General features: G+C 43.5%; 1 protein-coding gene across 1 annotated transcript in view; it reads right to left on the bottom strand.

The window, feature by feature from the left end:
* The window catches only part of rbpjb (recombination signal binding protein for immunoglobulin kappa J region b), a 49990-nt gene that overhangs the window by 17113 nt on the left and 10058 nt on the right, over window positions 1-22819 (bottom strand). The window contains exon 2 of the mRNA XM_034105681.2: window positions 5965-6003. Coding sequence (XP_033961572.1) covers window positions 5965-6003 — 39 coding nt within the window. The remainder of the gene's footprint in view (window positions 1-5964; window positions 6004-22819) is intronic.

Raw genomic sequence — 22819 nt, forward strand, 5'->3', positions numbered from 1 at the left:
TTCGTTTTGGTTTAAAATCACACAACATCATGTATGTGTTGCTTTCTTTGGGCTTGTTTTCAGACCTGGTTGCTTATTTCTCTGAAATCTGGCAACAGAGTGGGCGCAGTGTCTAATAGTAGCAGCAAGCACGTTCAGCTGGTGACTCGGGAGTCGGGACAGAGAAAATGTCAGGAGTTTGGAAGTGTTATAAAATTGAGCGAAGGCAGTGTAACAGCCAGATGCAATGTTTGCAAGGCAGAGGTTCCGCGTGGTGGAAAGAACAGAGCTACGTTCAACACGACCAATCTAATACGTCACCTGAGAAACAAACACCAACAACAACACGACGAGTACACAGCGGGCACTCGGGTAACGGCACTGAAAGAACCGACACTTTCAGAGACTTTTAAAAGGAAAGAGAAACTGCCCCAGAACAGTGAAAAGGCCAAAAAAATAACAGCCAAGATAGCTGAATTCATCGCGTTGGATGACCAGCCGTTATCGGTTACCTTTTCTCTTAATGCATTGCATAAAGATCGGATCGGGAAAAATCGGTATCGGCAGATTGTCAAAATCAAATGATCGGAATCGGATCGGGAGCAAAAAAAGGTGATCGGGACAACCCTGGTTCTGACAACACCCGAGTGATTTGGATCCTCTCCAAAACATGCTATTCTTCAGCCCAGAATACACCCGCCTAACAAGTTTGTGCTGACGGCTAAACAACAACAGTTTGGCTGCGGTACTTAATCCACACAATAGCGAAAGGTTAAGCAATATTGAAATTAAAATTCGGCTTTATATGCAAACAATCCTATTGTGCTAAACTAAACTGCCTCGCTGCAATTGGAACCTTGTTGTCCAATTCCACCAAAAAGCTGAAAGTTGAATCAGCCACAAACCTCTGGCTCTTTAATCAATGTCATCTTATATTTGGGAGAGTAAATATTGTCGCATAGTTATGGTATAACACCAGAAGGGGATGTTGGGGATGTTTCGCGCGACAGCCTGACTTGTGGTTAACACGGTTTCACTGCTCACCAAACCGTTCCAGACCGCTGCGGCTAAAGCCCCCCCGCCAAGATAGAAACGCTTCAACAAAACATTAGCTTTCTATCACAGTGGTTCCTCGTGTATTGTCATCTGTTATGCCTCGCTTTCCACTTCACAGCTACCCCTAAATAACCTCCATATAGATAGCAAAGATGCCCCGCATGTGGCAACACTCAGATGAAACTGAATATCCTGGGAGAGAATAAATAATATAAACCCATCTTTACAAACTAGTGTTGTGTAGCCAGGCATTGTTCAAACCCACAGCATTTAAGATGCAATTCTTGTGGGGGAGCCAAGGTTTACAAACATATCAAATGTGCCAAAATGTGTATAAAATCATGCACTGAAAATATTTCCATCTGATATAAAGTTGCAAAAATCAAGGCTTTGAATATGACATGTCATACAAAGGGAGAAATTCGGGGTGGAATAAAGAGTTGAAGAGATCAAAAGCATCCACACAAGTAGGGGAAAACACTCACTAAATGGGAAATGATGACAATGACACACCCAAGAATGAAAATGCAGATGAGTAGGGAAGTAGATAGTCGTAGTCGAAATGACAGTATAACAATTCAAAGTATTTAAACTATGTAGACATGGATTCCCCTTTTAATAACAAGCACTTCTAGGAACATTACGTAACCACATATTTGAAACTCCATTAATAGCTATGCCTCGGTAGTAACTAGCTAGTCAAAAGTTATTAAGGAAAGTGCTACAAAGGAGAATGGAAAAGGGAAATGGTTTCCACTAAAGATATTTATAAAAAAGATTTGAAGAAGGGACAGTAAGAAAGCAAGATGGAGGTGTCTTTCCAAGGGGAAGGAGAAGTGAGCAAGACAGTGACCAGCTCAACTTCCTACGAAAGAGTAGCGTGCAGACACACACATAATGACTACAACCCGCAGTAGTGTGTACAAAAGGAACATCCAAAACATTAAATACAAAACCAACAAGAGGGAGATGAAGACAAGAGGGAGTGCAAACTGGGAAATCAATGCTCCATGTCATCAGATGTCATCAGACAGGAAGTTAGGGTACTGGGCATTTCAATACTAACTGAAGCACATTCATATGCTGCATGGAAAGTAGCACAGGTGATGACAAAGCAGCCGAGCATCTAAGCAACCAAAAACAAACATCTGCAGCCGATGCAACCCAGGCAGATTTGTCGTGTAGACGGTTGCTGTTTACCTGCCCGTTACAATCAACCAACACGTTATTTAGGTCACATGCAACAAGCAGGTGAAACAAGCGAGAGGAGCTGAATAAACAACACGGGGGCAAACAAGCACCAACATGTGCTAAAGAGAAAAAGAGGTGATATGGAGGAAGGAAGATATACATTTAAAAAAGGAAATTCGGCCAAAGTGAGACAGATGCAGCAGTCACGTATTTAACAGCAGGCACTACAGGGGTGTGTGTGTGTGTGTGTGTGTGTGTGTGTGTGTGTGTGTGTGTGTGTGTGTGTGTGTGTGTGTGTGTGTGTGTGTGTGTGTGTGTGTGTGTGTGTGTGTGTGTGTGTGTGTGTGTGTGACGAGGGGCTAGGTTAAGCTAGGCTACAGATGCAGCAGAGCAGACGGGCATCTGTCCCGTACATCTGCCACAGCGTCTACAGCAGAGTGGTCCTGTCACAAGACCCCCTGTGAACGAACACACACACACACATGGGGGGGCATACATGGGTGAAATATCTCAATTAACGTGCGCCCTTGCGAATCACCAAAGGTAGGTTACACACATCCGTAGTTTCAGGCTTGGGTTGAGAAACATTAACACTCCTTTTGGAATCGTCTCTCCCATTTGAGAGTCTGGGAGCGCAGTGACCTACAGACAAGTGCTTTTTCAACGTCTGATGTGTGACCTCCAGAGGGCCCTTGTGAGCCTCTAAAATAGTGATCGGAAGTAGTTTGCTAAAACGACAAGATCCAGCAAAAACTTGAGCTAGAAACAAGGAAACCGTTTAACAGCCTCCAGCATCAACAAGAGGGAAACTAATGTTTATTGTTTGTGTACGAGGAGCGCCGAATGGAAAAGGGAAATTATTACAGGAGAAAACATTTGAAAGAGTGCGACTGCAGAACAAACAACAGCCTGGGACAAATTAGCGATCGTCGGGGTTTGATTTTAGAGTGAATTGTGTTCTTTTTGACGAAGAGGAGGATGAATAAAGGCGTCTTTTCTCTTCTATTGAGCGTTCCCATGTGAGGCGATGGATTCTGCAGAGCTGTTGTTTGGGAGAATAAGCCCTTGAAGGGGCGGCTCCCCCTCACAGAGGAGGCCGCTTATCCAGCCTGTACGCTCATGTGTCTGTTTGTGTGTATCTGTCTGAATCCAAGACGTGCGGCTGTGTGTGTGTGTGTAAGCGTGCGTGTGTGTGTTCCAGTGCGTGTGTGTCATGTATTGTATTTCCAGTCGAATAGCCTTCCTAAAAAGCCCCTGCAGGACGGGGCTGTATTTTAGCTGTCTGTGCGGCTGCCTGAGAGAAAATAAGTGGTGACACGAGGAGCCAGAGACAAACACGAAGAAAGCGACACACGTTGTGTTTTAAAGCTTTAGGCCGCTGGGTAAAGAGTGTTTTGTGTCCGTCATATTTCTGGCCATCCAAACCATCACACAGAGGGAGGGGCCGATGCAAGCCAGCGCACTGGCAGCACATGAATGAAGAGGGGGGACACATCAAAAGGTGCTGGGGCCCTTTTTCCCCAAAACCATGCTCGGCTGTTCCAGGGCATACGCAACCCTTCAATTTCCCCGCTGAGTGCCACTCGCAAAAGGCGCGCACACACACACACACACACACACACACACACACACACACACACACACACACACACACACACACACACACACACACACACACACACACACACACACACACACACACACACACACACACACACACACACACACACACACACACACACACACACACACACACACACACACACACACACACACACACACACACACACACACACACACACACACACACACACACACACACACACACACACACACACACACACACACACACACACACACACACACACACACACACACACACACACACACACACACACACACACACACACACACACACACACACACACACACACACACACACACACACACACAATGCACGATCCAAGTAACAAAGAGAAACACCAGCAGGCAAACAAGTGTGCTCACACACACACACACACACACACACACACACACACACACGCGCACACGCACACGTCCAGAAGGAAGCCACAACATCCATCAACGTTATGTTTTTCCAGCAAATGCAGCTCAAAATGACTTGGAGCAAAACATAAGAGAAGCACAATAATCAAAACCTTGCTGCGCTGCTACACTGAAGGCAAAGTACAGAGCGCACGATTTAAATGCAAGTCTCAGAAAACATTATATTATATAAATTATTGTTCTCTGGCTTATTTACTGTGAGGTATTTAAAACACACGCAAATTAAAAGCCCGCCTTGGAGTGAAAAACGCGGAGAGGAGAGTGAACAGGCGAGTGAGCGGCAGACAGGGAGAGACAAATAATGACACATGGCGCTCTCCAAGAAGAGGAAAGAGGACGGTGAGAACAGAGCTTTGAACCCTGAGTGGACTCGCTCGTGTTCCTCCTGCCCACGGGGAGCACAGAGCCAGTGTGGCTCGTTTGTGCAGAGACCGTGGCGCTCATTAAAAGTGCCAAAACGCCGCTATGAGACAAAACACAAAGTGTTTGACCAAACATTCGCTCTCGAGTCAGAACTGAGGTCACAACAGATAAGCAGTCTCAGAGCCGATATGATCAGTCCACCAGGATCACAATGAAAACTAAATATCGTTCCAGGCTAACCAATGAGCCCCTGCGTGTATCTGTATAGCTCAATGTGAATTGAGAATAAATGTTGTTGTTTATGAATTGTACTTTCTTTATTTGATTGGCAGTCAGTTGTTGACTACATGCAGATGTTGATAAAGCTACAGCTACTTCAATATATATCACACTAATTCATAAAGCGAGTTAGACATTTTGATGTTCCGGACCTTTGCATATCGGGCTTCTCTAACTGGCCCTCGTTGAATTTGAGTTGATTCCCCTGATCTCGTGTGGTCTATAGGTTATTGTGCATGTAAATGGTCTGCAAAGGCTCGAATACCAAAGTCCCCTCCATAAAGAGTTGCTCTCAATTGTAATGTAATTGTTTACTTCCATTACATAGTGACATCACTGTGTGACACTCGCGCTACAATTGGCCAAAGCTCTAACACATTGTACTCTATAGGCTAAGGGGCGGGAGATCTCTAAGCGGCTGACCGATCACAACAGAGCCGGCCAGCTAACCAATCAGAGCAGACTGGGCTCTGGTTTTCAGACAGAGGGTGAACAAAAGTAGTACGAGACCTTTTTGAACATTGTCAACTTGTCACAGTAGAGCCACTAAATACCAATATCAACCTGAAAATGAGCAGACGAGGGCCCCTTTAATCTGTAGACCTATACATGTAATGCTGTTGCTTTGGTAAGCTGCTGTTCTTATGGAAACAACATGAAGCCAATGGACACTATTTATTCTGTGGTCATTACAGATGCAGTTCTAACTTAGTCCTCATCACCACCAGAAATGAGCTCATCAGTGCAACACTGACTGGGAAGCAAACGGGGATTATTTACCCCGATAAGGGCAAATGTTTTATTATCAGAAGTTATTCAGATTTGATGGTAATTGTACCCCTTAGCAGGATTATGTCGTTTTTTTTTTACATCCCTTACATGTACTGCTTTTAAGGGTTTTTATGAATCTAAGAGAATTCATGTTAGAGTGTGGAAGAAGTGTTGTTCCGGATTTAGTGCAAACACATGTTTACAGTCAACATACAAATACTACGACAACAAAGGGTGTTAAGGGAACAATGTTTTTACCTTGTTAGGCGCAGTGGCTGAGGGCGCTCCCCGAACTTCCTGGAAAGACACAAAGAGAGAAGAAACATGAGTGTGCTGGTTATCAACCACAAACACGCACACAGGGTAAACACAGCATTACCCAATGGCACACACACACACACACACACACACACACACACACACACACACACACACACACACACACACACACACACACACACACACACACACACACACAACACACACACACACACACACACACACACACACACACACACACACACACACACACACACACACACACACACACACACACACACACACACACACACACACACACACACACACACACACACACACACACACACACACACACACACACACACACACACACACACACACACACACACACACACACACACACGGCCTTGTCAGTGCTCGAATAAAAAGACGTGTCTGCAGGCAGGCAGGTTAAAGCAGGTGTTCAGACGGTGAGAAAACTCCTGCCACTGGCACGTTAAAACAGGTTGAGCATCGACTCGGAAAGCTCCTCCTGTTTCATGTGCAAAAGTGGAATAACCCGCAATTTCTCGCGGTCTATGAAACCGTACGATAAAGGCGTGGGAGACTGAGATAAAACAACACGTATCTTGGTTATTGAGGTTTTTATAACCTTCAGCTTTAGAAGTCTATGGATGCAACAAACCGATAACAACAGCGCCAGCTTTCAGGCTTTATGTGCTGCTGATCAAATTGTAAAAATGCATCCGACTTGATCATTTCCCGCCGCCGCTTCCAGTTCAATGGTTTCAGATTTCCCTTGGTCTGAGGCAACCTGCAGCCTTTTGAGAAGTAGACACCTTCGGGGAGCATACATATTTCAGTATTCCATGTACGACATACTGCTTTAAAAACGGGCAGTGGGTGGGACACATCTCTCTTGTTACACGGCGAGTGGTTGATTTACATTTGAATGCAAATACACAGCAATGGGTGCCAAAATATACAAATTGAATACAATTATTAAAAGCGGCGAAACCAGAGCGGAGTTGTTGAACTCGACACTGAATGTATCTCGAAAATGAGACGAAGAACACCTCTTCCATTATTTCTGAAAGCATTGTATATAATGTGAGAAACAGGTGAGATTTGGTCGAATATTAATATATAAAATACTGCCCGGAACAATTGTGCTGTTTTCTAAATGATTCTGTCCATGCTGTACAGCTTGGACATGACATACAGGAAACTGACCATCTTTCCGCGTATTGAAATCCACCTGCTTGACAGTGTTTGTAATACCCAGACAAAGAAAAACAAAGAGCGGATTTATGTCATGTCAATTCAAAAGTATGAGAATGACACGCACATAAAAGCTCTTTTTGAGTCTTCAACTCTCAATTCTGGATCTTCATGACATTACCGTCAAGAAGTCATTCATTTCCACTCTAATGACAGCACCACTGACCTTCACTCACGATAAAGACTGTTCCTTCAAGTGTGGTCGACCTTGCCGATGCATCAGACCGAATAATTTTTTTTGCCGTGATTGAGTCATAGCAAAGATTCTTAGTCATAGATTGCATGTAGCAAGGAAACCGCTGCCAACACCACATTTAGAGACAACGGGCCGTGAACTTGCAAAAGAAAGGACAGCCGAGTTCTCGTCAACTTGTGACTCTCGTAAAACACGTTTCAAGAGTGGAGTCTTAAAAACACAGGAAAGACTTGCTTTACTTTTAAAATGTCTCATAATTGATTCGTCAACAGGGTTCATCTCTTGGAAATACAGTATCTAGATCAGGGGTGTCAAACTCAATGTCATCGCGGGCCACATTAGCATTATGGTTGCACTCAAAGGGCCGGTTGTAACTATATAAATATATATATAAAATAATGAATTATATATTACATTATTGCCTCTGAATTGGATTATTATCGGATAGGATAATAACTTAGTAATTAGCTACGTCTGAAAGCAGAAGTCTAGGGAAAATCATTGCAAGTCTCTTCAGTGCCATGTCACAAAACGAGATGCATTGTGGGACATGTAGTTTATGGGCAACATGCTTCTGTAAAGTGGCATGTAACCGTATAATAATCGTATTATATTCTTTGCAAGCTCTTGCGGGGCCACATAAAATGAAGTCGCGGGCCGGATTTGGCCCCCGGGCCTTGAGTTTGACACCCCTGATCTAGATCATTCAGCTTTTTAAAACTGCTGCTTTTAACTTAGGTTCACTTTCTCATCAAAAAGGGTTCAAACCTCTACACTCGACTATTTGGTCATTCATCAACAAGGTCAGTTTGCTTTACTGTCAATTCAGTGAAACCAAAATATGACTATATTCCATTGTTGGTACAAAGTGAAGTAAGTACCAGAAATGCTGCTCCGTTTTTAATTTATTAGTGACACACAGACTCGAGAAAAAATATTATTAGGGCAGCAATTACAGCAATATCATTTTCATCCCAAAGAAATCAATGACAATCGCCACATTTAACGAGCCAAAAACAGCCTTTGTTGGCATTTTTCTTTCCATTTCGATCAATAAATCTTTGCAGCTGTAAATCCTGCCCTGTCAAGCGCTCATTAGAATCATTCTAGACGTGTATCGCTTGATAAAAACACACTGGGGTGAAGGTCCTCCCCACAGCGATCAATCAGCCTCTCGCTGCAGCAAAAACCAAGTATAGGAGGAGGAGTGCGTTTCACTGCAGATATGTGCTCGCTCACAGGCGACACATTCTTCAGCCCCACCGTCATGTTCCTGAAGTGCACAAAGCTAAGTATTCAACACTGGAAATATTTGCTTTCATGTTACCGACCGGATATATGCAAATGTTTGCAACTTTGCATTGTCTTCATTGTAACGGCAATGCACCATCGGAATAGGTTTTCAATCTTTATTAACAAAAACAATCAGCATCCAGACTAACCCTACATTTCTAACGCTCCGACACCTACCACCTGCCTATATCACGGCACTATAGAGTGGCGCAGGAATGAGTCCTAAACCCGGCCATGAGTTGGCATTTTAGCACTTCCGTTACACTTTTTTTGAATATAATGTTTTGTTTTTAATTGAGTTGATGCCTGTGGTTAATACAAGCTTAAGAATTGTTTTTATTTTACCACATAAAATAAATAAGCAAATACTCCACTGGCGACATTTGAATCTACTAAACGTCATGACGCCCGACTTTAGCCGCCTTTAGCTTAGCGATGGTGAGTTGCAAGTCATGCGACCATCATGTGGTTCATTTAAAAATGTACTTGTAATGCTGGTTGCTTTTACAACTATCATAAAAGTGGTTTTAAGATGCGGGAATTATCCTGCTGAACGATACAGTATCACCGAATATGTTTTGCAATAGTCCCAGAATCAAAGGGGAACTCCCATTCCTGTTCGTCGAGGAAGCCCCTGCGATGCCAACTTGTTACCTACGTCACCACTGCACCACTATAACTTGCGTATTATAGGAGATGGGTGCCACAAAAAGGGAGGTGCAGCACGTGGTGATGACTTTAAAAGAGGTGTGTGTGTGTGTGTGTGTGTGTGTGTGTGTGTGTGTGTGTGTGTGTGTGTGTGTGTGTGTGTGTGTGTGTGTGTGAGACACAGACAAAGTGTAAGTGAGTCAGATTTTCTCCTCATGTAGGATGTGGGAGCCGCTGATAAGTATGTCAATACATCTTACACGACATCGATAAACACGCCCTGGGCTGGTTAGATGTTGTGGCACGCAGGCACTGGGTGAATTTGAAAAAAGACAAACAGGGGGATGAAAATAGCACCAAAGAAAAGGCAAAGAGGAGATAAAAGGCAGAGAAACTGAAAGCGTGATTGGTGCAAGAGGCAGAAGGAGGGAGGGGAGGTGGAGTAATGAGAAAGGAGGGCAATCAATAAGGTTCCCACAGAGAAACTAGGATGCCTCAACTGGCTAATGGATTCCAGACAGACCTTCTCCCTCCCCTATACGCTCCCCTTCTAAGCCTCACCCCCCCACCACTGCACACAGGGAGGAAGGGATACTGCGGGGAAAGATTCAAGGAAAGGAGAAGTGGATGGTGTGTTGTTGAGAGGGACACACAGAAAACATTCAGGTCACTCGCGATTTTCAAACGATTATTCAAAAAAAGATCAAACGAAAAGCCATTAAGATCTAAATGTATTTTTACGTTTATCAACGTCCCTAATCTCAACCAGGCTCAACTGCTTTATATTGTGGACAGTGACGCGTGTTTCAATGTGAAGACGAGATGTGTAAAAGGTGAAGGTGGTCAGGAGTGTTGCAAATTCTGTGAAAAACCACTGTTTCGCGTCACCACCACAGCTCTTCGCTTTACTCAAAACGCTAACACGAAAGAACCAAAAAGCACCGGAAACCACAAAAGGAAGAGTCGCAAAGACACACAAGAAAGACTGTTGCATCTGCAGGCTCCGTGACAGGGCTTGGCAAAGTTCAACAAAGTACAGATTCTTTCATTACAGTAAAGACCATCGTTAATATAAAAAATGACTCAAAGTCTGAAAGCTAAAACAAAAAGGCAAGAAACTCCAAACCACCTCTTTGTTGCTTTCCTCTGTTATGTTGCATCTATTTTAACGCTTATTTCTAATGCTTTTTAGCACTTCATTCATTCTTTGCAAAAGTGCAACACAAGGAGAAGACTAATAAGCGTGGCTCATCGCTTCTTTGTCTTCTTTGCACACGATGCGTGCAACAGTTTGACACCAACACTGGCACTCAGAGCAGGCCGGAGGTCAACGGAGGAAAAGGAAGCTCGTCTGATTTGCTCTCCATCTCTTACTCTCCTTCCTTCTCCTCACCTCCTGCCAACTATCACTGCTTCCATGGGAGAGGAACAGTGCAACCGAGCAGCAGTGGTAGGAGATCTGGCAACAGGATATGATTCACTGCGATGAGATTTAAACAGAAAAAGGGAATTCAAAAATGTTCAAAAAGTTCACATTAAGTTTCATTTATCAGTTTCAGTAGCCGGGGTGAGAGACTCTCCAGAGGAACGAAACCACGCACATTCTGTATTAAAGAAGAACCATTTTTATAGGGGCTTTTCTTTTTTATAGTGCCTCTAAAAATAAACAACCATAACATAAAACAACTGGAAACTCTCGTGCAGATGCTTATGATCTCATTAGGTCCTTTTAACAAAACCACCAACACACATTGAGGGTTTGTTTGAATGTAACCCACTCAAGCATGCACACTGTCACTTCCCCACCCCCTCCTCATCTAGCAGCCAAAATGTAACATTAAGATGCATTTAAAGGAATATTTGTCAGCAAGGACCTTCCTTTTTTTTTAAATGCATAAGCCAAAATATGACAAGACTACATTATAAGTAAATACATCTATGCCGATATTACCATCTACAACTAATGCAAGTGGTGCTAACAGCGTAAGCATTTTGTTCAAGTAACAAGAACCTTCTTTAGCATGTATCTACGTGTTTTAATAGGGCAGCACAATTCAACTAAATCTTATTGAAAACTGCAAAACAAGATATGGCAATATTCAAATTGCAGGAATGTTTGAAACTGGCAAATGATGTGTAAATATTATTTTGAATTACAGATATTTGTGCTACATAGATGTCCCAGGCTACAAATCGCATGCCACGGAATTATTAAAATATCTTTGTCTGGTACGGATCCTAATAAAAAAATGATCATTCTAAATGAATATATCAATACTTAGGAGAATTAACCAAAAAGTATAAATTCCTCCAATAACTCAAAAATAGTCGCAATTTGTCTTCTTTTTTGTGCAGCCTTATTCTTGAGTCCCTCGGCCTTTGGAGACTTGTAAGCTGCTAAACTAATACTTCTCTTATCCATGTAACGAGTTGTTTCAACTTCTGTGATATCCTATGAGGAACCTGATTGGCCCATTGAGCGGTTGCTAGCGCTCCCTGGCATGGTTGCCAACGGTGAGTGCGTGGAGGCCAGTGAACAGGGAGCTGCCGGGACAGACAGTTGCTCATGTACAGTAAAAGAGCAGCGAGGAAGAGGATGTCCGGGCTCGGGGCTTTCACTGGGAAGTGAGAGTGCGGTCACTGTTGGCGGACAGAGGGGCTGTTGTGATGTGTGTCAGTCCAAAATAACAGCACCTGGGGCTCGAGCTGTTGTTTTATGGAGACGACGAACATTTAAGAAGATTAAATGCCATTTGTTTTTTTCAGCTTCTCGATTGTGACACTTTTGTTTGTCATATAACAGTTTACTAACTGGATTTTGAAATGCAGGTCTAACGAAACTCACATTAAAGTACATCTCACTGACTTTTCTGACAGTTTACAGACAAAACCATTGAGTAGCAGAGAAACTAAATGACAAATTAATCGGTAATGATAGCTAATGTTTGTTAACAGCCTTTCGTATGAAATTAGCTGCTTTAAAAAAAAAAAGAACAATTGAAAAAGTCCTTTAAAAGCTTTTCTGTATCACTAACTCCTTCATTCATTTCTAGTTAAGGGGGACCTATCATGCAAAATGTACGTCTTTTATACATGAATATGTGTCCCCGGTGTGTCAGGGAACTCACCAAGTGTCAGAAAACACAACCCTCTCTCTTTTCCTCCGTACCCAAATCTCTAAAAACGGGGCTAAAGAGAGCGGATTATTATTTGAATTTTTCTGACGTCAGAAAAGGGGTGCTCCGCCTACTCTCCACCTATCAGGGGAATGAGAGACCGCTCGAAAGCGCTGGAGACGCTGTAGTACATATGCCAGGCCTGTAAGTGGCGCTGTAGTCTGCCACAAAAGCAGAATCAGCCCTGGCAAAAACAGGGCTGGAAAAGAGCAAATAGAGCTAAATGAGGCACGGCTCAAATGCATGATCTGTTTGGTATTTTGAAAAAAAAACTTCACAGACATGTTTTATATAGGTATGGCCCTACAATATATGTTTCAAATATATATGATAGGTCCACTTTAAGAAGCGATTTCGCCCCTATAAATTAACCGATACGTTTAATCGTGGTAAGTGCAGTCTTATATACATATTTGTTTTTGTATTCGGGATTGTGGGAAACGGTATTTCGGTCTGTACACACAAACTGAAAGATTGACAATTAAGTTGACTTTGACTCCACACTTCCATGTTTTATCTTTAAAATGTGTTCTGATCCTTCAAAACAAAGACTTAACGTCACTGGGCAGTTCTGGGAAAGAAAAGATGATTAAAACTGTAACGGTCTGTCATTTATTTTCCGTAAAATGTTGTGAACTATGGTTGGCAGAAGCACCGTGCTCGACTGACAGAATGAGGCACCGCAAAAAGACCGTACGCTATTGGTTAAAAGTAGACCGTGAAAGTATCACACACTTCTTTTATCATCCTGAACGAACACATTATTCCGAGACAGTGACGGGAGCATCCTTCATTTCGTAAAAAAATAAAAAGTTACCGCCTGATATTTCCATTCTGACGCAACTTGGTCAGCTTTTGCCGTGATGGATTACGTCCGTGAACTAAATTGTTCTCCATGCTGTTTGGAACAGAACTGTAGTCTGAGAGCCATGGGAACATTGATAAAAGCTCTAACCTCCAGCCAAGGAAAATATTCTGAAGGGAATATAACATGCTTGTAATGTTGTTAGAGCATTAAAATGTTTAAAAAGATGCATACAATAGGGGGGAACGATGAGCTAAACTGCAACAGTGTAGAGACCTTTTGTATATATTGACACTGAATTACTTTTAAACTTAATTATTTTCCTAGATATGTTCTACAAATGTGGCTGATTTAGAGTAAACACACAGATTAGGGCTCCGCAATTAGGAATAAATAATGAATTGCAATTGTTGTGTGATTTGCAATATTACAGGGCATGAAACGGTCACATTATCATTCAAAACAATTCGGTAGAATACCAGGACTCCTCTGCAGCTCTAAAAAAACGTGTATATAATAAGGCTTACTTCGATTTCAATAATTGCATTGCGATTCAGATCCATTTGAAATAAAGAGTGTGCAGCCTTCGCACAGATGTCCACAGGTTCGCAGAGACTGATATCAAAGGTTTATATCAAGAGCAGCCAGAGGGTGACAGACCATGCTTTTTGTGGTAGCTTATTTCAACCCAACACCTCTTAACCAACAGCAGATAGGACTTGAAGACACAGAGTGACCCCCCCCCCCCCAGGCCTCCTTCACAGAGCACACACAGCCACAAACACTCCAGTCATATAGTGAGCATCTGAGGAGATCATATCTGTCAGATCTGAGACCAGAGCAGGGAGTAGGACGCCGATAAGAAGTAAACTACAATAAAGAAGGCAGTTCTTGCAATGAAAAAGGGGAGTGGGGGTTTTTCTTTGATTTATCAGAATTTAATAAACATTCTCCTCTACAAAACCACATTTTAAAGACCTCATATCTTTACTTCATCTAAAGAGTTTGGCCAGTGGTTTCATGCGTTAGCAGTGTCCAGCACAATGACAGTTCCTGTGCAGATCAAATGTTCATATCACAAGGAAACGTAACTTTATAGCAGCTCAATATTTTAAAAACAAGTACTTTGTTCACACAGGACTTTGTTGACCTGCACAACAACCCCGGCTGAGAGGGAAAATCCTCAGCACCATATTCAAACTAGCTGACAGCAGCTTGTTTCAATCATATCAAGGTTTAAAATGTATATATGTATTGGAACCGCACCCTAGCTTACATTTGTTTACTGTTAAATGACTAAGAAACGCACAGGTATGCATCTGCTGAGAAATGACAAGACTCTTAAGATATTTCCCAGTCCAATAATCTACCCAAATCGCACCCGTACAAACTTAAACTATAACCTGTGTTCGAGAAAAGGCAGAACTAGGAATAAGTCCCTATTCATGCACACAATCATATAACAGCTGAAAGCATTACATTTTGATTAAATATGTGTATAACACGCTGAAATAATAACAGCCGCCTACAACATTTGGCACATTTCATTCCCCCCAAGCTACGTTATCCAATTACAGCGAGCTCTAATTCAAAACTATTAAGTTAATACGCTTAAATTAAAGAAAGTGTAACTGGGTGAGTCCTGAAAGCCTGTAATTGATACGAGAATAAGTAATTAACACTAAATTGAGCTCCTACTTGTTCTTTCAGTGCTGAACCCTCTTCCGGTTAAACCATGCAGATCAGTGCAACGCAAACACACGGTGATAGTACAATGAGATTAACCTCTGCATGGAGAGTGAACTCGGGGGGGGGGGGTTTCTCATCGCTCTCTGACAGGTAGTATGACATATTGGTGACAGGGAGGGATGGCAGTTGCTATGAATAGACCATCGACCACCCGCTTGCCCCCCATGCAAACACACAAACACACGTCAACACATGCACACGCAACGGGGGCTGATTGAGAGTGTGTGGAGCCGGAGTGTGTGTTCGCACAGTGTTTGACAGCTGTGACTGACAGTGCACGCGGTGGCGGGGGAAAAAACACACATCAACACCCGGAGGCTCAGAAGAGACCAAAATACACACCCCGACATGTCCTCACCACCGCTGCTGCAGAAATAAAAAAGTGCACAGACACATACAGTTGTTGCTCTGGCATGTATTTGATACACGTCTAATAAATCAAACCGGAGCAGAGTTACGTTTTCTGTGCCTCCCAAAGTTAAAGGGGCCTTGTTATGATCACGTTCAGGTTCATATTTGTATTTTGTCCCTCTACTGTGACATGGTGACATGCTTTAATGTCCACAAATATATTTACTGTCCTCATACCTGTGCTGCAACATCTCTTTTCACCCTCTGTCTGACACCAGAGTGATTGCTCAACCACTTAGAGATGTCCCGCCACTTAGCCCATCATGTGCAATGTGTTGGAGCCCTAGCCAATAGAAGCGTGAGTGTTACATTGTGATGTCACTATGTTCAGGAAGTAAACAAAGGACTACAAATGAGAGAAACTTCGGTACAACATTTAAATGCATAAAAACCCATATAAACAAACTAGAGAAAAGGGAAAACCCAAAAAGCAGAATAGGGCCCCTTTAAAAAAGCACTCATTACAGTAACTGAGTTGTAGACTAGATAAAGCTACATTAGTGCAGAACTGTTTACACCAGATATAAACGTGTTTATATATTCAATGATGCAGAGTGATAACCGAATAGCTAGCTTTGCAAGAACATTCAAATCTGAGGATTCAAAAGTGTGACCTCCTCCATGTATACTTTACCCTCAACACAAACGGAAAGTACCGGAAGCTAAAGAAATAATCAATCACATTACTGAGCATAAATCTCTCAACTCGAGTCCCCGTAGAGACTTCACTACACGCGATACAAAGCCCTCCTCTTCATGGGAACTGGGAGGCTTCACAGAAAACTATTCATCCTTCACAGGAGTTGGAGCACTGTAACAACACTGACGTTTAGGCGTAGACCTACCGGAGGGAGAGTTGACAAGAAGTTCTTTGATCAGTTGGTGCTTATATCAAAGAGTTGGGGGGGGGGGGTTTAATGTAGTAAACCCCCGGGAACTTCAGGTGGTCATTTGTAGACCACAGACATGACGTTTAAAGGAAGGTTTGATCTGAAGAACGCTCTTACCCCCTGATCCCACCGGAGGCGCCTGCGCCTCGCTGCGGCTGCGCCTCGCTGCGGCTGCGCCTCGCTGCGGCTGCACCTCGCTGCGGCTGCGCCTCGCTGCGGCTGCACCTCGCTGCGACCTCCTCCTGCGTCATAACCCACCGGGCGCGTTTCAAAACGTTGCGGAAGCGGAGCGTCGTGTGTGCAGCCTCGCAGTTGTTGGATGAACGTTCCACTTCCTGCCTGCGCTGCGCCGCGTCAAAAATAGGATTCATCCTATATTTTAGAAATTCCTTGTGGCGAGGAGCTTCTGGGACGCTTCGAGCCGCGGCGCAGCGGGTCTGGTGGAATAGCACCCGTTGACTAGAGTGGCCGCGGTCGCTAAAAACACCACAGCGCAGACGCTCCTGGTGGGATTAGGGGGTTATTCAAACGGATGTGCGGTGACTGGGCATGTTCTGCGTTTCTCAAGAACATGGGACTTGCTTACAGACTTTTGCTAAATGCTCTATAATAACAGGTTGCACAATATGCAAGAGATTAAAGGAAATGATGTTCAGAGTGTTGACAAAAGTATGTGTCTCACAGTTTTGACATGGATCAAACAGTTGGTTTATTCCCTTTAGAGTAATACCAAAACAGATGATTTTCCCTTGCCAGTTCAAAATGTAACGGACGCTGTGAAAATGATAGTCGTCCACACCTTTAGCTGAGCGCATTTATGTTTGGTCTACAATTCAAATAGACAAACGCACACAGATCTGTCTTTTGTAGAGCGAGTGCCTCCCAGGGGACACACACACACACACACACACACACACGGGCAGACACCAGACGCCATCGTTCATACACTCAAGGTCAAGGGGTCAGGGTGTGACCTCTGAGGCCAACTGGCAGTGCGTGCATGTGGATGTGGCCTGAAACACATTATACCACCAAACAAACCTTAAAGAGATGATTTTAGTCTTTAACTGCTGCATGGGACTTACGTGAAATAAAAACGGGGAATGTTTTGGGCTCAAACTCAAGCAAATGTGGTATCGGAGTGACCTGCTGATCCATTTATTTACTTTTAATTAATAATTGACTTTTTCAAAGGGTGTGAGATGCTAAGCAGGCGCACAAGGCTCCATCTGCCCACTGTGTCAATAGGAAGCACATGTTAGGATTCAGATAAGGGTCGACAACACATAGGCCAACCCACCACTTTAAGACAACATTTATATATATATATCTTTTTAAATAATAATAATGTTATCTTTCTGCAAGTAATCCTATTAAGAGCCTATTAAGTCCTACTCTCCTATAGTGTTATGGGTAGTTATGGTTACACTCTCTCTCTCCACCTCCCTACGGTGTAATTTGCCAAAAACTAAGAGACAGTTACAAATTATAAATTTGACTGAGAGCAATGTTAAATGTTCTTAAAATATGGTACAAAATATGAATATTGTAAATGGATTTCACATTGTGTAGTAAAAATGTAAGATTGTGCAAGCTATAATTTGGAAATGACAGAAAGTGAAAAATATACAGTATTGGTGTTAAAACAACTTTAGGGGTTTTCATTACAAGAAAGTCACATAAATATGATATAGATGCTTTTCTTACATTTAAATCGTATATAAAGCAGGTATGTTTGGGGTTTGGGGACTGTAAGCCTCGATCTGCATATAATGAAGCCGTTTTTCACACATCTGTGACACTTGCACACCGGGGTGGGTCCTCTGCGCTCTGACACAGGCCCTTGTGTGAACACGAAACCATACCATATCTGACTACACACATACACGTCACACTCTACACACACACAGCTCCAGGACAGTGCACACAAACAGCAGTGTGAGGGAGAGGGGAGGGATGGGAAGAGGGATTAGGCCTATAAAAAGGTGTCTGGTTTCCCTGCCTGAGGGCTGATAGCAGATATCACAACTCCTCGGAGTGGCTGTACAGCTCATTATCAACAGCGCGCTCGCTCGCAGCTCAACTGGCCGCCATAGCCATGGGGCGGCTCAGTGACACCCAAAATATGAACTCCGCCCGAGCTGAAACCTGCACTAGTATACACAGAGATACTAAAAACATCATTCCAGTGGCAAATTCATTCACTGCACTTTCGAGCAGAGGTGCAGTGATGACGTATTTTCTTGGCCGATCATTGCATGGCTTCAAAGCAAATCGGATTTTTGGAGATTACAGAAAGTAAGATTTGTGGCAAACACGTTAATGATATACTTAAAGGGTTAGTTCAGCAGGATAATCCCCACATATTGAATCCACTTCTATAAGAGTTGAAGTAAAACCAGAAGTATGAAGCTAAATGAATGCCAACATCATTTTCGTATGACATCGCGTCACCACTGCTAAGCTAAAGGCGGCTAATGCTTGGCGTGAAGACGTTTTGTAGTCTTATTTAGCAACACCTGTTAGCAAACTCCTTTTTCAAAAGGCACGTAAAAGACATACAACAATGTGAACATGTCTTGTGTTAACCACTGACCTTATTTCAGCAATATCATCAAAAACACAAACTACTATTGACTTCGAGAGGAGGGAAATGGGTAGCACTAAAATGCTAACTCGATTCGGGGTTCAGGACTCATGCACCACTAACATCAGTGGTTTCAACCAAAACAAAAAGCTAAAACAAAGCTTAAAGATATATTTCTAAATAAAAGCACGTCTCTGCAACTGCATGGATTATTATCTTTTTCAGAAACAAAGACCTATGGTAGTTTAGCAAGTGGGGCATTCATCCAGTCGTGTCCAGAAGGCATTCAGAGAGGAAACTGACAAGCACCTATTGTGCAGCCGACACTGACACCTGTCAACGGGCTTATTGATATTCGCCAGACACTAGTAAACACACCAGTAAAGCAAAATTATAGGCTTGACATGCCAGGCAAACCTGTTCTGGAGCGTGGAAGAGAACCAACTCATGCCTGCAAGCTCTATTTGTTGAAGCTCTGCCAAAAATCTGCACTATTTTGAAAGACAAGAACGAGCCGAGGTTGAGACAGTGTGCTTCTTGTTGCACTCACCTGTCCATGACGTGTTCTTAAAGCTTTCAAGACAAGACAGAGAAGAAATAGGTAGAAATAACATGCCTCACCAAGTAGGAGAAGGTGTTTGCGTGGCGGGGACTAAGTGAAAGAAATTAGGAAATTCGAGCCCGCTGGCTGCCTGTTGAAAAATACCTGCATACTGATGTCAGTCTTTCATAGCTATAACACACACGGAGCATAAACATCAGCCTTTTCCTTTAACACATACTTACTTCCTCGGCCACACCGTGCCATGCTGTGTGTGGCCCGCGGCGAGGGTATTACGCACACAATCTTTCAAGCACATATTTAATCATTGGGGGAAAACTGTCGGCGGCCAAGTCTGGGCGCTGAACTTATCCTAAGTCAACCCTGGAGAAGTGTTTCAAAGAGAGGGCGGGGACAAAGAGGAAGACGTAAAGAGGGGAAGGGCCAGAAAGTGTATTAGACAAGACGAGACATGGCTCGAGTCGGGGGCTCGCTGAGCGCCTGGCATCCGGCCTGGCATGTGCCAACGTGCGTGCCAGCAATCGCAGCAGCAGCAGCAGGCTAGCAGTGGTGAGGGCAGAGTCACTTTCAGATACTCTCACTAGCACGCCTGTTAGCTCACTTTCTAAAGAGCATCCCCACAACTAGGAAAGGAAAAGAGAGGTTAAGGAAGCAGAGGAGACAGGAGACAGGATGGATCAGGTGGAATTTCTTACTGAATTGACATTTTAGGGCTTCAAAAAGGTGTGTGATTTTGAGAGATATCTTTTATATAGTAAGAAACAAGTAAAGGAAGCCTCTTTTGGATGACAATAATTACAGTGTTCTTAAAGCACAAGTATACTTATGCGAAAGCCAATTCAAAGTTACAGGGCATGATTGTGGCTATATGACAAATTATTATTACGTTATCAGTGGCAAATCCATGATATGCATGTGTCAAAGACGCCTGTACGTTGATATGAGGAATCTGTCTGGATGTCTCTCACATTACTCCACCACTGGTTGTCCATATAACAGCGGGAACGAGAGAAGGGCAAGATGAAACAAAAGAAATGAAGGCGGATGTGATCAGAATCCCAAAAGGCCCCTAAAATGATCTTTTACAAGAGAAGTGTTGCCTGAGCGGCAGACAGAAGTCGACTGAATAACCCGACTGCTGATGAGCAGGGACCCTGGAGGCTGAACGACTGCAGATGGCAGAGGGCTGGTAGCTGCCCTGAGACGCCCCGCTGGAGGCAGAATCAAGGGCGTGTGTGTGTGTAAGTGTGTGTGGAGGGTTGGGCGGGTCACATCAGTCTGCACTTGCAAGTGAACACACACACACACACACACACACACACACACACACACACACACACACACACACACGCACACGCACCATCTGTCTTTGACATGGGAGAGCTTAATGACAGAGGCAGAAAAGCCAAAGAGAAAAGGGCCTCCCCTCTTTCTCTTCCTCCCTCCATGTTTCCCTTCCCTCTTGACCGCACTCTCCTTACATCAATGCTCCATATGGACGGACTCTTTAAATCTCGGCCTGGCAGACAATCAATAAAGACATCTAGACGTACACTTGCTTGTGCACCAGCGAGTACAAGCTCCACAAGATACAATATATCCTGAACACAAGGTAATGACATTTCAGTGCGTGTGTGCAGTGGAGACAACCTGAACTCTCAGACACACTCCCTCGATGCTTGTTCTATCTTTAATGAAGTCTCCTTTGAGAATCCCAAAGCTCTGAGTGTGTTTTCTCTATGCTGCCTTCCACCTGGCTCCATTCACTTGCTCAGATAACGTGTATCCCAATTTAGGACCAGACGCTAGGGCTGCACGATTTTGGGGGGGAAAAATTGAATTGCGATTTTTCTGACAAATATTGCGATTGCGATTCGCGATATTTGTTTTTAAGCGACCCAACGGAAGTTTATTGTAAGATGCGGCAATATCTCCGGCTAGGACGGTCGCATCAACGTGCTCCCGTCTCTAGCACCCCCGCAGCCCGAGCTACGAGTGAAAGAACTAAACTTACATGAAACTTCCGTCGGGTTGCTTTAAAGACAAGCTTCAGTTTAAGGTTCCCCCTGTCATAGATGTAAAACATGTGATGGAGCATTACTAACCTGACTCAGATGCTTTGTTTCACCAAACCATCTAGGAAAGCTCCAAAGCCATTTGCAAAGGGCAGGCACTTAAAAAATACTTGGCAGGTGATAGGATCAATCTGTCTATCACCTACTATCATGGGCCACTTCTGATTGGTTAACAATGGCTGGTACAGGCTTTGCAATTTGATAATCTTATCAGTTAAAATTGCAATTTCGATTTAAAATCGATTAATCGTTCAGCCCTACCAGACGCAGTGGACATCATTCAACTAATTCACCTCAATTTCAGAAAATGCTATAGAAAAGGTGGTATTGCTGAACACGTAGTTAGATTGCTCCACTAAGGTTTGGTGGAGCTCGAGCTCTATGTCGTAGAATGTGAAGAAAAAGAACTAGGAACAGCTACATGGGTTTAATCAAGGCACAGGTTTCATGAGTGGGCTTGTTGTTCTCCGTTCAGGCAAACAGACGATAGAGGAAACAGTCACACCTCAGACAGTGCCTCTGCCCTAAGGCATAACCTTTGTTACGTTCATGCCCAGCGTCCTCACTACTCGGAGATGTTTGAGAACGCTGCTGGCCGCCTCTTTAATGAAGTTTCCCGAATGACAGTAGTTAGTTCAACAGTTCGACAAAGTATAGGCAGGGAAGATATTACTCGAGCCAGTTTATTGTTAACATTATATAAAAACTACGTATGGTTGAAGTTCCGCATGATTTAGATGTTCAAACTCGTCAGTGGGTGGTTACAACATGTATAATCACATCACAGTCCAACTTCTTTTTGAAAAGAATCTAATAAAAGTACAACGTGTAAAAGCCAAAGAGCTTCCTTCACATAAGCAATGGAAAAAAAGATGGAAGAACACAAAAAGTAAACACGGCCACGGGAGACGCAGAGCAGGCATTGTGCGAAGACTCGCAGGCGATGTGACCTCACAAAATTAGGAAACGCATAATAGAAAATAAAAAAATAAAAACTGCAGCCACACATAGAAGGGCCAGGGGTTTAAGGGCTGAGGCGGGTCATGTGCTTGGGGGAAGCTGTCAGAAAAGAAGAGGGAAAGGGACGAGGCGAGGGAGCCTTGAACCCTGAATGAACCAGCCTTTCCCGCTCCTCGTTCCCCCTTCTCACTCTCTGCTGAGCTGATGACTCACTGCTGG

Source organism: Pseudochaenichthys georgianus, chromosome 18 (genome assembly GCF_902827115.2).
Source record: "Pseudochaenichthys georgianus chromosome 18, fPseGeo1.2, whole genome shotgun sequence".
Taxonomy (NCBI): Eukaryota; Metazoa; Chordata; class Actinopteri; order Perciformes; family Channichthyidae; genus Pseudochaenichthys; species Pseudochaenichthys georgianus.